The sequence below is a fragment of the Corylus avellana genome, chromosome 4, assembly GCF_965113065.1.
Source record: "Corylus avellana chromosome 4, dhCorAvel1.hap1.2, whole genome shotgun sequence".
Lineage (NCBI taxonomy): Eukaryota > Viridiplantae > Streptophyta > Magnoliopsida > Fagales > Betulaceae > Corylus > Corylus avellana.
In genome coordinates this window covers 31,995,927-32,012,239 of record NC_142493.1, presented here as the reverse complement: position 1 = coordinate 32,012,239, position 16,313 = coordinate 31,995,927, and the positions used below count along the sequence as shown (strand labels likewise).

General features: G+C 37.0%; 3 protein-coding genes across 5 annotated transcripts; 1 reads left to right on the top strand and 2 right to left on the bottom strand.

The window, feature by feature from the left end:
- Positions 1-2,355: 2,355 nt before the first annotated feature.
- On the bottom strand, positions 2,356-3,494 carry EMB93 (Mitochondrial transcription termination factor family protein). Its single transcript, XM_059591682.2, has one exon. The coding sequence runs from the start codon at positions 3,459-3,461 to the stop codon at positions 2,571-2,573; it is 891 nt and encodes a 296-aa protein (XP_059447665.1). The 5' UTR covers positions 3,462-3,494; the 3' UTR covers positions 2,356-2,570.
- A 658-nt stretch (positions 3,495-4,152) lies between these two features.
- On the top strand, positions 4,153-10,494 carry LOC132177790 (agamous-like MADS-box protein AGL30). Of its 3 annotated transcripts, none has more exons than XM_059590248.2 (12): positions 4,153-4,710; positions 5,329-5,516; positions 7,554-7,613; positions 7,721-7,739; positions 7,866-7,930; positions 8,043-8,058; positions 8,147-8,208; positions 8,324-8,420; positions 9,027-9,074; positions 9,172-9,299; positions 9,614-9,977; positions 10,395-10,494. In XM_059590248.2, exons 2-12 carry the CDS (start codon positions 5,332-5,334, stop codon positions 10,404-10,406), a joined length of 1,056 nt encoding a protein of 351 aa, XP_059446231.1. In that variant the 5' UTR covers positions 4,153-4,710; positions 5,329-5,331; the 3' UTR covers positions 10,407-10,494. The 3 variants fall into 3 exon arrangements, with proteins under 3 accessions (XP_059446231.1, XP_059446229.1, XP_059446230.1); XM_059590246.2 differs by having other exon boundaries at positions 9,024-9,074; XM_059590247.2 differs by lacking the exon at positions 4,153-4,710 and adding an exon at positions 4,739-4,834 and having other exon boundaries at positions 9,024-9,074.
- A 2,805-nt stretch (positions 10,495-13,299) lies between these two features.
- Positions 13,300-15,016, bottom strand: LOC132178504 (expansin-A1). The gene is made up of 4 exons (XM_059590932.2): positions 14,911-15,016; positions 14,656-14,786; positions 14,226-14,538; positions 13,300-14,108 (listed from the first exon to the last, which is right to left on the bottom strand). Coding segments are annotated over exons 1-4 (753 nt in total). The 5' UTR covers positions 14,913-15,016; the 3' UTR covers positions 13,300-13,801.
- Positions 15,017-16,313: the final 1,297 nt, after the last annotated feature.

The following is a 16,313-nucleotide window of genomic DNA, read 5'->3' as shown; positions in this document are numbered from 1 at the left end:
CTCGGCAAACCACCTTTTGTGGCGGCCCCAGTTCACGCAATGATCCGGGTCATTTGTTGCATTGATTTTCGATTGTATACAGTCTGCAGAGAGGGTGTTGAGTTGATTCTCCATGAAGCATAGAAGGCAACCAAGGGCACATCAAAATCATGTGACAGATTAACTGCCTAGCGACCTCAACCCACATGAGACCCCGTAGTGTCTGCATGTCATGTTAATAGCAAACATTATTCTGGATCGACATGTCAAAGAATTTTTTGATCAAGTTTCAGAGAAAGTAGGCCTCAGATGCGAAATTTTCATCCACACACCAAAACCAATATATTCATTATATGCACATGCCTAATTGAAGACAACAAACGAGAAAAAGGGGTATGAGAGTGTTACAATTTCATATCATCAATAGGGTCCCAATAATTCAGAGACTTCAGAAATATCAAAAAGATTATGTTGCGTTTAGTACACTGCAAGAATAGGTCTGAGCAGCAGTTCGACAAATTGACTAAAAAACAACATAGTTATGAGATATGAATACTCTGATGCACTCATTGTTATGCCAAGAAAGAAAGGCTTATCTAGGCAACAACTCCCCGTAGCCAGGTGCATAGTAACAGGAACTAATATAAAACTCCAACTGTAATGTCAGCTATAATAAAGGATGCCCTTTCAAAGATAACTAACAAAAGCTAGCCCCACAGAGTTTACTTCTCTGAATCAAGTTTGAATTGCTGATACTTCATCACAAGGCAATTCCAGGCAACAGTCTAAATCCAAGCAAAATTTCATAGGAAATAATGCTATTTAAAATGGAGAAACAGGGCAGCCAACATGTGAGAGGTCATCAGAGAATAAAATAAAAAGAGCATCTAATGTATAGCAGCACTGAATCCAGCCACTCCCTCTCCATGATAGAGAACCATTGAGCTTCCTCAAAGCAAATCTCTTGGAGCATCAAGAAGGGCCTGAGGCCCAATCAGAGGAGATATATCTAATGACCTCCGAGCAGCATCCTAGAGGATTGATGCTTATTAAACAGACATTGAAGAATAATGCCAAATTGGAGTAAAAAATTAAAAGAATAATTTGCTAACTAATCCTAGGCAAGGCTTTGATCAATGACTGACTGCATTTCATGAATGGCTAGACAAAATTGCCCATGTTGAATAACAAAAAGGTTAGAATGTGCACACAATTTTGCAAGTTGAAAAAGGAAATCCTAAGGATGACTTCCCTTACCACATATTATACTCAGGTATTTGTTGGATGTTAACATCTGTAAAAGCACTACAGGTGAGGCTGAACTAGTAATTCAAAAATTAGAGCCAGTTTTAGCAAGTGAGCTCAAGCTACGGGATCCACTAGGCTAGCATCATCAAGATAATGCAGAATATGATACCTTCATATTATACAGCAGAAAACCAAGCTTCAATATGATCACACCTGAACAATCAAGTTCCAAGAAGTCTAGGAAGATAAGCAACACTCATGTAAAGGGAAGTCATGAGTATCATTCACCCGCACAATACGCAATACAACTCCAGAATTATCTCACAGGGGCGTGCCTTTAGGAAATGATATTAGCATCAAATTTCCAGCTCAGTATAACTATAAAAGCCATCCATCAATATCAAAGTACATATGACATCCACGACCAAAACATAAAAGAGAGGTCAGAGTAGGACCAAAAAAGCTAAAAATTCATTATGTTTTGAGAAGTGTTTCTAAAAAAACAAAAAGCTGATAAATTGTTTTCAAAAAAACAGAAATGGGTTGCTGGAGGGGGTTCATGAGTGGTGGCTGCCTAGTGGCAGCCACTGAGGTGGTGATCTGGCTGCCACTATGGGGCTGCCAGATGGTTTTGGCTGCCACCACGCCAGCCGCCACTATATATATATATATATATAACAAGCAACATCCAGACCTGAAAAAATGAGCGTGGTTAGTTATTCTTTTAAAAGTATTTGGTATTTTGAAAATAGTTTTGTAGTTTGTTTTGAAAAATGTGTTAGCGGTGTTATCAGATTTAAAAATCCGTTTGGATAATTGGTATTTGAGAAGAGTTTCAGCATTTGAGAAGCAAAAACATGTTTTAAATTTTTTGCCACATGCTCAGAATTGGAGCAAACACAAGGAGACAAGAAACTCAATGGTGCAAACACACCTGAAGGGAATTCAGTACCAAATTAGTTGTGGGAATGACTAGAAACTCCATAATAGGAGAAAATGTTAGTGGATTTTGTGCATTTCAATAATCAACAATCTTTCAAGGTAAAACAAGTTCAAACATTCCAGGTAAAAATTTTGCATTTTACCATCCATATATGTCTAAATAGTTACTGCCACTGGCTTACTGGCTACTGCAAACATAAGACGCAAAGCTACCATTACCAAAGCTAACGCATAGTTACATACATAGAAACTCAAAAATCTTTCTTTTCTTGTAGAAACTGTAAGCTTGTCCACAGAAACATACATAACATACATCACTAATCTCGCTACAATAATCACATTCTCACTGTCAATTAATTAACAAAAAATATAAAGCACCACTCAACTTTTACAGACTAAAACTACCTGCCATCCATCGACCGTAACCGCATCTCGATCAACCGCGCATTGAACTCTCCATCGCTAACCTTCAACATCTCGGATAAAGGAAGCGTCAAGCCGTACTCAACCAAAAGCCTATGCCTGGGCTTAATCTTCCCCTCCAAACTAAACGAAAAATACTGCGGAAACCTCTTCAATTCCGCTATGTCCCCCTTCATTTCCTCCAAGAAATACTTTACCTTGGGCGAAAAGTTATTCCTTACACTAAACGTCAACAATCCAGGTGACCTTATCACCATGTTGACCACTTGCTCATACGAAAGCCCCAAACTTTGCAAATACTGAATCTTGGGCAAAAGGGTACCTTCGGCGCTGGAAACCAACAACAATGTGGTTTGGCAGTTGAGGGAATGGGGTCCGACGAAGCCCAAGTTTCTCAAGAAAGACAAGGTGGGTCTCAGCTGATCAGTGACGCTGCAGACCAAGAGTCTGGGGCATCGGATAATGGACTTGGGGAGGTCAGGGAAGGGGACGGGGACCTCGTTGAGGAGGAAATCGAAGATTGGGTAGAGGTCGGAATGGGGGTCGGAGGTGAGGAGCTGCGGGTGCATGTCGAGGATGCGGCCGAGGGACGAGCGGCCGATGCCGAAGGAGGAGAGGCAGCGCTCGACGGAGATGAGGGAGGCGAGTGGGGCGGCGCGGAAGTCTGGGTTCAGCCGGAGGGCCTTGTGGGAGTTGACGTTGAGGTTCTCGAGGTATATGATTTTCTCGCGGAAGAGGAGGCCTGCGTCGGAGTTGGGAAGAGAAGGTTTGGGAAGGGGAGTGAGGGAGCAGCGTGGGGTTTTGGAAGGTTTTGAGGAGTGAGGGATGAGACGGGGAGTTTGACTTGGGAGATGGAATCGGATGATCATTTTTCTTTTGAGGCCCGAAAGAAGAGAGGGATTCTAGCTGCTTTTATTGTTGTTTGTTATCCGAAATATGGTTAACTGGTCAATGGGTTACAACTTTAGTAATGTATTTTTATCCCACAATTCCCATTAATTTTTAATCTTTAATGTTTTAATAGCAATAAATTTAAATGTATTAATACTATGAGAAAGTTATAAAATAAAAATATAATTTTTAACATTACTCTTACAACTTTATACTAACAATTTTTTATACAACTCACAAATGTGACATGAACCTATTTAGAAAAAAACTACCAACTTAAAGTTGATGAGTTTGACCCGTTTAACTAAATGAATTAAGTTATGGTTGACTTATATAATTTTATATTCATGCTTCAATATGATTTGAATTCGACAAATAACATTTATGGCTAGCTTTTTTTGACACAACTCGTGAACTCAGCACGAACTCAACACAAAATTTGTGAAAAAATAATTAAAGAGCTTTTTAGAGCTTTGGCTTGGTAAATATGTAAAATTAGAGGTTCTTGTTGTGGTGGGTCTTATTAGGTGTATGAACGAGGTTATGACAGATATCTCAAGAATTCTCTCTCATTTTTAAGCTATGATCGAAATGCCAAATAAACAGTAAGAAGGAGTGTGCAAAAAGTAATCCCAATTATTTGGATGTCTGAATATATTGTTTGTGATTGTGACAACATGTACGCAAGATGTCGGATGATAAGAATGTATAAGAATTCCAATTATGGAAATTGGAAAGTAAGTCCAAAATCAGGAAATTCATACAAGTGAGAAGATGTTGGGAGTAGGTGATTAGATTTAGGACGTCTGTCAGCAAGGTTTCTGAAAAAGATAAATCTTAACGGTTAGCAAAGGGGGTGAGGATTTGTTCAAGTTGGGTTGTTGTGATCCAAATCTTTCCCATTCCACCCGCTGGTTTTCAGAATCTTCAAAACTATTTACCGTCTTCCATTTCCTTCCAAAGACAATCATAACCTTGGTTTTATTCATTCTAAATTACATATTACATGGGTGAAGAAGGACATCTAAAAACCCAACTGCCCAAACCAAACCGAATTTTCAGCGACATTTCCACGATGTTCAACCATCGAATGAGCCTCGAGGGCGCGAAGGGCACAAATTAAGTGAGTTTGTTTGGTTGGTTTGGAGATTTCTGACGCTCCCGATTCTCCCGCTTACATCGATGACCGATTTTTCCGGTCACCCGGTCGTGTAATATAATCTATATGTAAGCTCACACCTCTCTGATCCTCCTCTCCTTCTCGTTGCATTTGAATCTCCTCTTGTCTGAATCATCTGGCTCTCCGACCAAATTTTAGACGTTTGGATATTGCGATTGCTTTGTTTTCTGGGTAAACCTTTTCGTTTCTCCTACTCTCAATGTGTTTTGTTTTTTCTGACCATGTTTCCGAAAGTTTCTGAGGTGTCTGAATGATAAAGTAGGTTTGTTTGCTTGTGATTCTGGCTATAATGCTTAAATGGGTTTTGTCAATTTTGGTGGTTTTATCTTGGGTCATTCAATTTTCAATTATTTCAATTTGACAATTCCCTAAACCGCAGAAGAGTGGGTTTTGGTTCCTTAGGTTTTAGAATTTTAAGGATTTTCAAGTCCTTCAGTTTTGTTTCCTTTTGCAAACTTGAGGTGACATGTAATTGCTGCATATTGACGTCCTGCGATGCTTATGTCATTTTGAAGTGCATGCTGGAATTGTTCAAGTGTGGAGGATTAATTTGAAATTGGTGCATGAGAATTTACTAGGAGCAACATGATAATTTTTATGTAGGGTTTGGAAGATTTTGTACTCTCATAGGTATTCTGGGCTAAGTTTTGTGGTTAACATTGTAGAGGATGGGAAGGGTAAAGCTCAAGATAAAGAGGTTGGAGAACACTAATGGTCGTCAAGCGACCTATGCTAAAAGGAAGAACGGCATCATGAAAAAGGCTAATGAGTTGTCCATACTATGCGACATAGACATTGTTCTTCTCATGTTCTCACCAACCGGCAAGCCTTCATTATGCAGGGGAATGCGCAGGTATTCTCGTTTGTTCTCCTACTTATTCACATAATACGGAATCAATGTTTGATGAACTCTAAGGACAATGATGGCCTAGACTTAGGAAGGGAGATAATGCATCAAATTGGGTTTTCTCAGTTCTTCATTTTAGGGGTAAATAGGGATAGCACAAAACATTAATCCTTAAGTGTAATTTTTGCCCATTAAATTATCCAAAATCATTAGAAGGTAAGTCACGGTTATTTAAAACATGCGGTGTTAAGAAATCAGAAGGTATGAAGCATCATTGACTCATTCTTCTAGTTGATCCCTGAATTTGCTATATCTTATGCGTTAGTAGTCGACATTGTTTGTTTTGTGCATGTGGGCCATTGTGGTGGAAAAAACATGCACATTTTGGCTTGGAGTTGCAGGGAGTGACTGACTAGACGAAGAAAGGGATATATCTAAGAAAACATCAAATACTACCTGAATATCTAAAATATATGAAAGAGGTTCAAACATGAGTTTATAAAATTATTATAATAGTAGACAAGCTTGAAATTATGAAGGAACTAGATCTTAACATATGCAACAATTATAATGAGAAATGAGGAAAAATGCTTGAGCTACAGATTAAATAATAATTATGTAGGCAAAGTAATTAGAAGATAGTTCAAGAAATGAAGTAAGCAGTGCTTAAAACAAGAAGGCAACATATAAAAGGGACTAGAGATCCTTTTGCACTTTGCCATGTAGGTTTGCAAGCTAGGACCAGCATCGAGGAAAGGCTAAAACAAAAGTAAGATAATGATAATGAGTCTTTTTGTGTTGTTTTTTTTTTTTCCTTCAAACGCTTATGGTGAGCTTTGTTTTGGGGAATCCGATTCCTCTTCTTTCTTTTGCTGCTCATCTTAATTTCTCCTTTATACTCCTTGTGTACTGTAACTATACCTTAGAAAAATTTTATTGCCGAAAGTTTGCTGCTTTCTTTTTTAAAGCTTATATGGGGGTGTTCTACCCTAGGGCTTCCAATTCCTTTTCTTTCTTTTGCCGCTAGTCTTCACATCGAGAGCAGCTCCTTCTTGTTTAGGGTTATCGATGAGATCTTTCATGTATACTTCGTTTATATGAGGTGTGAAATGTGTAGGTGTAATTTCTCCTGGAGATATCAATTATTACTTAAAAAGAATAGTAGGCAGACTATGCATGATTGATCAAGCAGAGACCGGAATACCAATCAAGCAGACATGAAGCACTGGAGACTTTCTCACTATAATTTTGTTTGGAGTTACTTGGACCATCCAAAATTTTTACTAGAACTGTTTTTAAACCAAATGAGTGGGAGAATGGCAGAGAATTGGGGCAAGATTTTTTTTTTTTTTTTTTTGATAAGTAGTTGGCCCTAAGGAGAGGGAGAAGGGGAGATTTGAATTGGGGCAAGAATTAATTAGAAATAATCTGATCTCATGTGATCTTAGCACCCAATCATCAACTGTTGGTACTTAGAACTTTCAAGAAATAAACTTACAATTGGTATGTGCCAATGATTCTTAAAGATATACACGGAATTGGAATTTGGAAGCTTTTTTGCCAATATGGCCTGCTAACTTTACCAGAATTAGTTATGGCAAGTATAGGATGCGACATGGTCTTGCAACCATATTATATCTGCTGAAAAGATTACACACACTATAACCATCATGACCGTACAGCCCTTTTTCTTAGTTAAATAAAATCATCTACAAAACATTGTTGATAATGTAAGTAATATATAGGATACTTATGGACCAGTGTGGATGACTTTCATGCAACCATAAACATAGTATTAGTATTGTTGTTATCACTGTATTTTTTGCTATTCTTCTTGTTGCTGTTGTTGTTTTGTTTCAATATTCTAACTTTTAATGAAGGAAAGTTTAATCAAAGGGGATTATAGGTCTACAGCATGATAAAAAAAACTTAATATTACAATTAGTATCATGATTACCATTGTTATTGTATTATTATTGTTTATTAATTAAAGGCTTGCCTTTTCTTGTCTCCTTTCTCCTTTCCTACTTTTGGTGAGTTTAGTAGCATCGAAGAGGTTATCGCAAAATTCGCGCAACTAACTCCACAGGAAAGAGCAAAAAGGTAAATTCAATTTTTCCAACTAGAAAAAAAAAAAAAAATCACATTATTTTACATCATCTACTTGGTTATGACAATGTTATTGAACCATTTTCACTGAATTGGAACAGGAAGTTGGAAAGCCTTGAAGTAAGTCCTGTCTTAAGACCCATCCTCCATAAAAGAAATATTTATTTCCTCTTTATGTCTCTTTCATGTATGCATTCATCACCATTGTCTGTTACATAATTTTTTGTTTTCTCTTTGAGAGTTTAGGCACTCAAGAAAACTTTTAAGAAGTTGGACCATGACGTAAACATACAAGAATTTCTCGGCACAAGGTATTTGAAGTTGACATAAATTTGTTCCAAGTAGAAACTTACTTGATTTACTATGTTTTTCAGAAGTATGAAATTGAACTAATTGCTTTTTTCCCTTTTCTTCTTGTTTCAGTTCTCAAACTATCGAGGTATGTATTGGAACTGATTAATATAATGTTATCTATTATCATTTACGGCTCTTGCTGCTGACATGTATTCCTAAATTGCTTTGGGCAGGATCTGACTAATCAAGCAAGAGCATTAGAGAACCGACTTTCTGAAATACATAAAAGACTCAGGTGAATGCCTGGAAATATTTGGTTGTGGAGTTAGGTTGTTTGGTTTCTTTAATATAATCCCATATTATGATTGGTCACCATCCTAATTCGTTTTATATTATTTTGAGTTCTGCAGCTATTGGATAAATCCTGATAAGATCAATACTGTAGAAGATTTGGGGCAAATGGAAGATTCACTTAGGGAATCACTCAACCAAATTCAAACACATAAGGTATGCCTTTAATTTCTGTGGTAGGTGTGATTTTAATAAGTTCGTCTTTATTTGTCCAATTTTAAGACCATTGTCCTCAAATACCTTGGTTGACAGTGGGTATGATTTTGCTCCAAACTTATGAACTTGACTGATAACTGTGGATTGTGTTGGTTCAATAAAAGAAAAAGTGATTGAAATTTGATTTATTTAGAATTGGTTTGCGAGCTATTTATGAGAGAATAAATGATTAGATGATCTACATCTATGATATTATCAAGCACAGTTGCCTATGAGAAGAATGTCTTGTTTGGTTCATATCTAATTTGAACACAAAAAGGATCCAAAGGAGGTATATGAATGATTTGGCACTCAATAAAATTTTTATTCTTTGGAAAAGTGCTGTAAAAGGATGAGAAACAATACAGTGCCAACACCTAGAGGCTAGAGTGTGTGCATGACTTCATTAAGGAGTCAGGGAAGAAGAGCCAGTCAAAGATAGGAAAACACATATGACCTTGATATCCTTTTCTTTAGAGTCTCCAAAATTAGACACCTCACTTCATCTCATTTTTGTTGTCGACAGTTCTATAGTCATTAATGCCTTCTACTTTTTCTTTTTAGCAGGAGAATCTACAAAAGCAGCAACTTATGTCATTAGAATGCAATAATCAGGTAAAGAATGACTTAACTGGTGTAAGGATATTTTGCTGATGATGTGTTTCCTTGGAATGATCATATAATCTGTAATCTAAATAGCCATATCTTGCAGTTCCAAAATGGGATGCATATACCCTTCAGGATGAGTGCTGAGCAACAGCTCCAACCTTTATCGTGGATTCCTAATAATGACAACCACCATATGCTTTTATCCGAGGACCCAAACTTGCTTTCCCATGGGTGAGTGTTCTCCTGAGAAGCATTTTTCACATTACGCTGTCCAGATCTGTGTATAGAATGGTTATGCCTTTTCATAAGCAGTGTTAAAAAGAAAAGTAGAAATTAATAAATAAAAAAAGCATGATGAAGTCGTGTCTTATTATTGGAAGAAATGTTCTCTAACAAGAAGCATTCTACAAACAAGAGATAAATCTGACTTAGCAAATGATATGGTACAAATTTAGACAGAGGGTATGATGATTTTTCATGGAAGAGTTCAAATGATGCCTTAATCTGATAGTCAACTCATTGGATTAATCTGCCTTTCCTTCTAGGGATGTGGAGTGCCCTGCAACCTCCTCCCTTGGGAGTTATTCTGGTTACTTTGGCACAGGTAAAAGTTCAGAGATTCCTAATTCTGGGCAAGAAAATGGTGTTCTGAATGAGTTAACCAGAATTGCCCCTCTGAGGCTACAACTGGGTGGGCAATATCCTTATGTGCCGTACAATCTCAACTTGTTGAATGATACTAAATTCCAATCATCAGCACAGATGAACCCACAAGAAAACCCTGTGGATTATCATGTCAATGGAAGCTTTGAAACTCCTAGACCAGGGTATGAGACTACTCAGCATAGTTGGGCTTCCACATCTGGGCCTTGTCCAGTTACCATGTTTGATGAACATTTGTATGCCCAGGTAAGCATCAAACTAATATTTGCGTTAAAGCTTTTTTTTTTTTGTTTTTGAAATCACGTTAAAGCTTCTTAAGATAGGAAAATCAATCAAGGGTGTGAAGTCTCATGAAAACCAAACCAGTCTCCACATAATGCTGTCTTCCTTCTACAATGACTTATTGACCTTTGAAACTCCTAGGAAGAAATATAGCACAATTTGTTTTTCCTGACAAGGACGAAATATCGCATATACTTCTGTAATATAATATAGACACACAAAGTTGCATATGTGAATAAAGAAATGAAGTAACCTTGTTCCTTTCTATTCTTTTTTCTTTTCAAGAAAAAAATTGTTTTCTTTTGAGTAGGGAGGTTGCTTGTGCCTTGGTTAGTGGAAATACTTCTGGATTCTTACAAATATTATCATTGTCTGTTGCAGCAACCAAACTGAGATGCATGAGCCATCTTTCCATTCATTCACAGATGGAGTTCTTGAACTTGGATCATATTGCTTTAACAAGCTACTCATCCATTAAGGTTTTTTTTTCCCATGGTTAGCTTTGCCGTGCAAATATAGGAGGCAACCAGCAAGTGATGTATAGCACTAAGCATATGACTGCGCTGACATTAGTCACCGGCCAGAAGGAATGGTGCTGACTCCCTTGAATGAGGCACCGCATTATGATATTAAATCTTCTATATACAAATTATATATTAACAGGTCTGCTGAGTTGTTTGTGCTTCTCCCACATCTTTTGGGTGCCAAGGATACTAATGGCAGCCAGAATTTGCCTTCCTTTGCTCCCTCTTAGCAACTTGAACTGTAAATTAAATTATGTATAGCAATTACAGTTACCCAAAATCACATATCTGCTGATAATTTCGTCTTCAATTTCATAATGCACTGTCTTCTCATAAATATGGCACATTATTAGTTCCCTGTTCCTGTCCGGAAAGATAACTCTTGCCTGTCATTGCTACTGCAATTGATGTACTAAAATTAGAGGGAAACTTTACTTTACAAAAATCTTTTTTGAACTTTCACTCGTTTTCACACATATTTCCCTAATGTTTAAAAAAACTCTCAATTATGGGTATTAGACTTTCAATTTCTTTCAATTACCCAATTTCATTAGGATTTTTCGCAACTCCAGAGAAGATCTTTCTGATGGAAGGAGAAAGCGGAAAAGCTGCCGGTAGTACTGGTAGTAGCGCCCATGGTGAAAGTTGTGAGTACATAATACATCAAAAAATTTTTAGTTTCTGATCAGTTAAAAAATGATTTGAATTAAATAATTTGAATTGATGTCATCTTTGGGTTGATTTCTAGAGTGTGACTCGTTTATTCTGATTCGGTTGATCAAAACAATGACTTGACAAACTTTCCAAGCAAAAGTACGAAAAAGGAAAGGCCAAGAAAAAGAAACAAGTCTATGTCTATCATGATCAGTTTATGATATATATTGGATGCCAGCATAGAGATGCAATAGTTAATATGGATCATATGATAGGACCATATTACTATTAATGTCTTGGATGCCAGCATATATAGATTGCAATAGCTGTATGAATCATATGATATGACTATATTACTATGTCTCTCTTGGATGCCAGCATGCATATGTATGTACGAATCAGATGATGGGGACTAGCTTCCTGTTTCTTCGAATAAATAAGCCATCACTTCTAAGTTTAAAAGATTATCTAATTCTCCTTACAACTTTAGGGTGTTAATCACAGCCTTAATTATCTATCAACCTACCCACGTACATCTGGAAATTTTTTCTATAAAGCAACTCACCCAAAAAAAGTTAATGTTTTACTTTTCTTAGTAGGATTATAGCTTACGAAAATACCAAGTGTTCTTCTAGTGTTCTCCTAATGTCCTCACAATTGTAATTAGGCTTTTAAAATCACCAATAGATTAAAAGTCAATAATGATAATCTTAAATTCAACGATGATTTTAAAAGTCACATCACAGTTAGAAGGACACCAGAAGAACATCTAGCATTTCCTTATAACTTAAATTGCATAATTATTTTTCCTTTGAAGGGAAATGGAGAGGATCCTACACATTTGATTTTAGAGATCTAATGGTGTATATATTACCATTTAAATGACGAGATACTATGTATACTATTAGATTCAACAAAACAAAATTTGGAGGGTAAAATTATTTCTTTCCATTTCACTTCAAATGAAGAGGCATCCCAATGCACACCGTTTTTACTTTTGGACTTTCTAAGTTTGAAGTAATTACATGGAGATTTTTTTTTTTTTTTTTTTTTTTTTTTTTTTTTTTTTTTTTACGCTTTTTTCATAGTTTTATGTCAATAATTTTGTTTAATAATCTTATTGAAATTTTGCAAAGTGACAGAATATAAAAAGTAAAGCCCTAAAAACATCAAACACGACAATTTTGACGACCAAGTAAAATCACTTCAACTCAAATAACTTATCAACTATAGAAGAATGAAATTAGACACAATTTATACTTAATAAAATATTTATAATCAAACCTAACGTGTACCTCAACAAACAAACCACCCATTTATCTCTGTATGGCCAAAATCAATTATTCTTGTGCCATTTATTTTGCTCGTCCTTGCTTTCTGGCCATCTCTCAACTCTCAACCATCAAGTTTTTTCCCTTTATTTTTTTTTTTTTTTTCTTTTCTTTCTGTTGATTGGTTCGGAAATGCAGGCAGCAGCCCTCGGTTGGGTTTAGGGTTTGGAGGTTGCTGGGCCTGCGTATTGTACACAGCCGCCTCTATGATTAAATTACAATTAATGATATTTTAAAAGGATCGATTTAAGTGGAGGAATTTAATTGACATATTTTTTTATTTGTTTAAAAGAAATTAATTGAAATTTTTTAAATTAGAAAAGGACCAAATGATTATTGGTCTGAATTATAACAATTCTAGGAAATCTTCATCCAACGACTTTGGGGGTAGGTAAGTCTGCAAATTCAAATCTCAACTAACAACATTGAAAGCATACTTAATTGCTTCGGTACTTTTTATGGGTCTTCCAAAACAGGGAGCTGTTAGTTCTCTACTTAATTAATTGCATGCTGCTATACATATATTAATTAACTCATTATAAATAATAATAAAATAAGAGTTAATATATATGTTGTGCCAAGGCCCAAAATGACTTTTCTCGAATTACGTCGTCGTTGCATATTTCTAGAAACTTAAACTGTAAGAGCACATGGAGCCCTGGACCACTGCTTGTTTTTTTTTTAGGGAAAGCATGGACCACTCATGGCAGACCAAAAGCATTTCAATATAATTCTAATAATACTATTAAATAAAATAAAAGGATAATGGGCAATAAGTAAAATAAAACACTCTTCTCATTACTAGTGGGAAATTGGAAATTTAGAGTTGATAAATCTCCAAAATCCCATCAAAGTTCAAACATTACAAGCAAGGACCATATATAAAATATAGTCATCAGCAAAAGCTGATTACATTAATTGAGATAATAAAAAGGAAAAATGATCCTAAAAATTCCAAAAAAAAAGTATTGAAATAGTAGTGGCGGGTGGTGACAGTCCACCTCGGCCAACTTCTGCCTCACAACAGAAGGAAAAATACAATACAATATGGTTAAAATGATGAAGGGCCATTTTAAAATAAGCCCTTCACATTTTGGACGGACCCCGTAGATGTAGTACACTAAATCTAATAATCCCTAGCATACCAAGAGGAGAGTCGTAAGTACTTAGTATATTATATTATATTATAGATTAAAAATATAACCCTAAGCTACCAAACTACGGCTAAAAATATAGAGGGGAGGCCCCCACCACGTGGATGGGTTGGGATCTCCTGTGTCTAGCGGAATTGAGCACCGCTGTAGGTCTGACCGAAGGACCACCCTGATGGGGCGACATTGTTGGAGACCAGGCTACGGCCGTCGCTTGTGGTGACCTTGAATGACAGGCTCTGGCCGTTGAGATAGGTGTTGCTCTGCCAGTTTTGGCCCCAGTTCCTTGACATTGCCTGCCACCCTGTTCTGGCACCTTTGATGGCAACGCTATGTACGTCACCAGCACCACCCACGTTTGTGACGAGGACTAGGTTGAAGTAGGAATGGCCGTTGATGGTGAACCTTATGCCTCCCCTTCTCCTGCATGCTACCCTACAAAACCCACCCACCAAAACAAATTGTGTTAAATATTTACCATCCCTCCGGCTCCGATAACGATGAAGAAAAAATAATGCTGAAAAACAGCAAGCCTATAGATATATTATATACCTTCTGTAAGCGACAGGCACGATTCCAGCTCTGTATTGGGCAATGTGCTGGAAGACAGGCTGAGAAAGATCAAAGTGGTGCTGAGGAGGGTTGCACCAACCCCCTGCATTGTTAGGGAGAGCATTGTTTGGTGGGCAGAAATTGGTGGCTGTGATGAGAATGGAGCCTGGCAGGCACCATTTGGGGTCACCCACGCACTTGATCTCGTAGCAAGACCCGCAGCTCAAACCATTGTTGAACAGAGCAGTGCTCAGAGCTGCAGTGTTCGTCCCATACCCTTGGCTATACAGGTTCCCATACCCACAAGCTCCGCCTGCACAAATTTCATCAACAAAAAACATCAGTCAGAATGGGGCGCTTCATGTGTTTGATTGAGAATCTCATAAAGAAAGAAGAGAGGAAATGCACTCGATTCGTACGAAATACATACCCATTGTTCCGGAAGCGTCACCCCCACCGTAGAAGGTGGCATGAGCGTTAACCCATCCGCCACCATACCCATGAACGGATGAGACCATTGCAAGAAAACCCACCAAGAAAAACCCTGCGAGAGCCATTTTCCTGCAAACAAACAAACAAGGGAGAGACATTTAGGACTTTCACAAATTCCCCAAAAACTGTTAACATTTTTTTCTGAAGTTGGTTTAGGTAGAAACGAAATGTGAGAGACAGTAAGAATGTTTACATGGAGACTGAATCTTCAAAAGTAAGAGTGTGAGAGAGGAAATGCGAGGCAGTTGAGTGAGAAAAATGGGAGGGGGTAGGGGCCAATATATAGAACTTTGGGAAAGGGTAACTGGGTAAGGGCTAGGGACCCTTTAGCTTTTAGGCACAGGCTCACAGCCACAAATAACTAACGCTTTCAGGCTTTTGGGACCAAAAAACCGCTGAGTATAACAATGAAATTAAGTCTCTTTTGGGTTTGAAAGGTTGTTTTGTGGGTCGAGGGCGCGTGGATTTGTTGCTTTCACAGCGGGAAATCCCCCCACAATCCTTGTGGGGTATACTTTGTTTTGCTCTCATTGCTAGTAAACTTCCATACGCACATGCAAGCATCGCCCATTTGCCGCAATTGCCCTTTTTCTTTCTTTTCTGGTTCCCTCTGCTTTTTCCTTTTTCCTTGTCACTCTTTTTTATTTTTTATTTTACTTGCTTTCTTTCTTCTTCTTTTTAAATCCTATTCACATTTACCTCTACGCCTTTTCATTATTATGTATTTATTGTTAAACTAAGTTTATGAAAAAAAAAAATAACATTTCTCAATATCAAAAAAAGAAATAATTAATTTCAAGGTAATTTTATTTATATATAAACTAATTGGGAGGGGAGGCACGTTTTTACATTCACACTAATGAGTAATGAGACTGCTATAGCCGTCTAGTGGGACTTTCGGGGTAGGCGGTGGGTGAAATGAATGCCCAAATCTTTTCTGGTAACCGTATTTAATTTTTCCTTTGACTGTATGAAAAGAATTTCCATGTCCTTCGTTCACGTTGTCTGGCGCCAATGGGGCAAGAGAGAGGGAGAAGTAAAGGATAGGAGAATTGGAAAGAAGAATTTGGTTTCAAATTTAAATCATTAAAAAAATTGAATATTATAATTAATTTTACAAGAGCTAAGCCAAATCTCGAAAGAAAATGACTAGCTTGTTTGCTAATGCAAACACTCTAGAGTCTAGACGCAAACCCACCATATCATAGATATTCTATATTATATTAAGAAACAAACAAGATATGATATCCATGGATCAAAACAACAACGTCTGACTCAAGAGAGTTTGAGAAAATTCAAAAGCAAAGACAAGTCAGTTTATGAACACCAACGTAGGAAAAAAACATCCAACAAAATATGAGATTAATCTATTTTTGCCGCATTTCCTGACTCATCAAAATCTCAATCGTCAAATTCTATTTTCCTCTCTTTCCTTTTTCTCGTCTTTTCTCAGCTACCAAACAAAATCGCAAAGAAAATTCAGCAACAATATCCCAAAAAAAAAAAAAAAAACCCTATTTTTGGCGTAAGGAGTGCCGTTGATTTCACGAAGAGCTTTGGGTTAAAAGACTTAAAAAAACCTCACTATGTATGTTT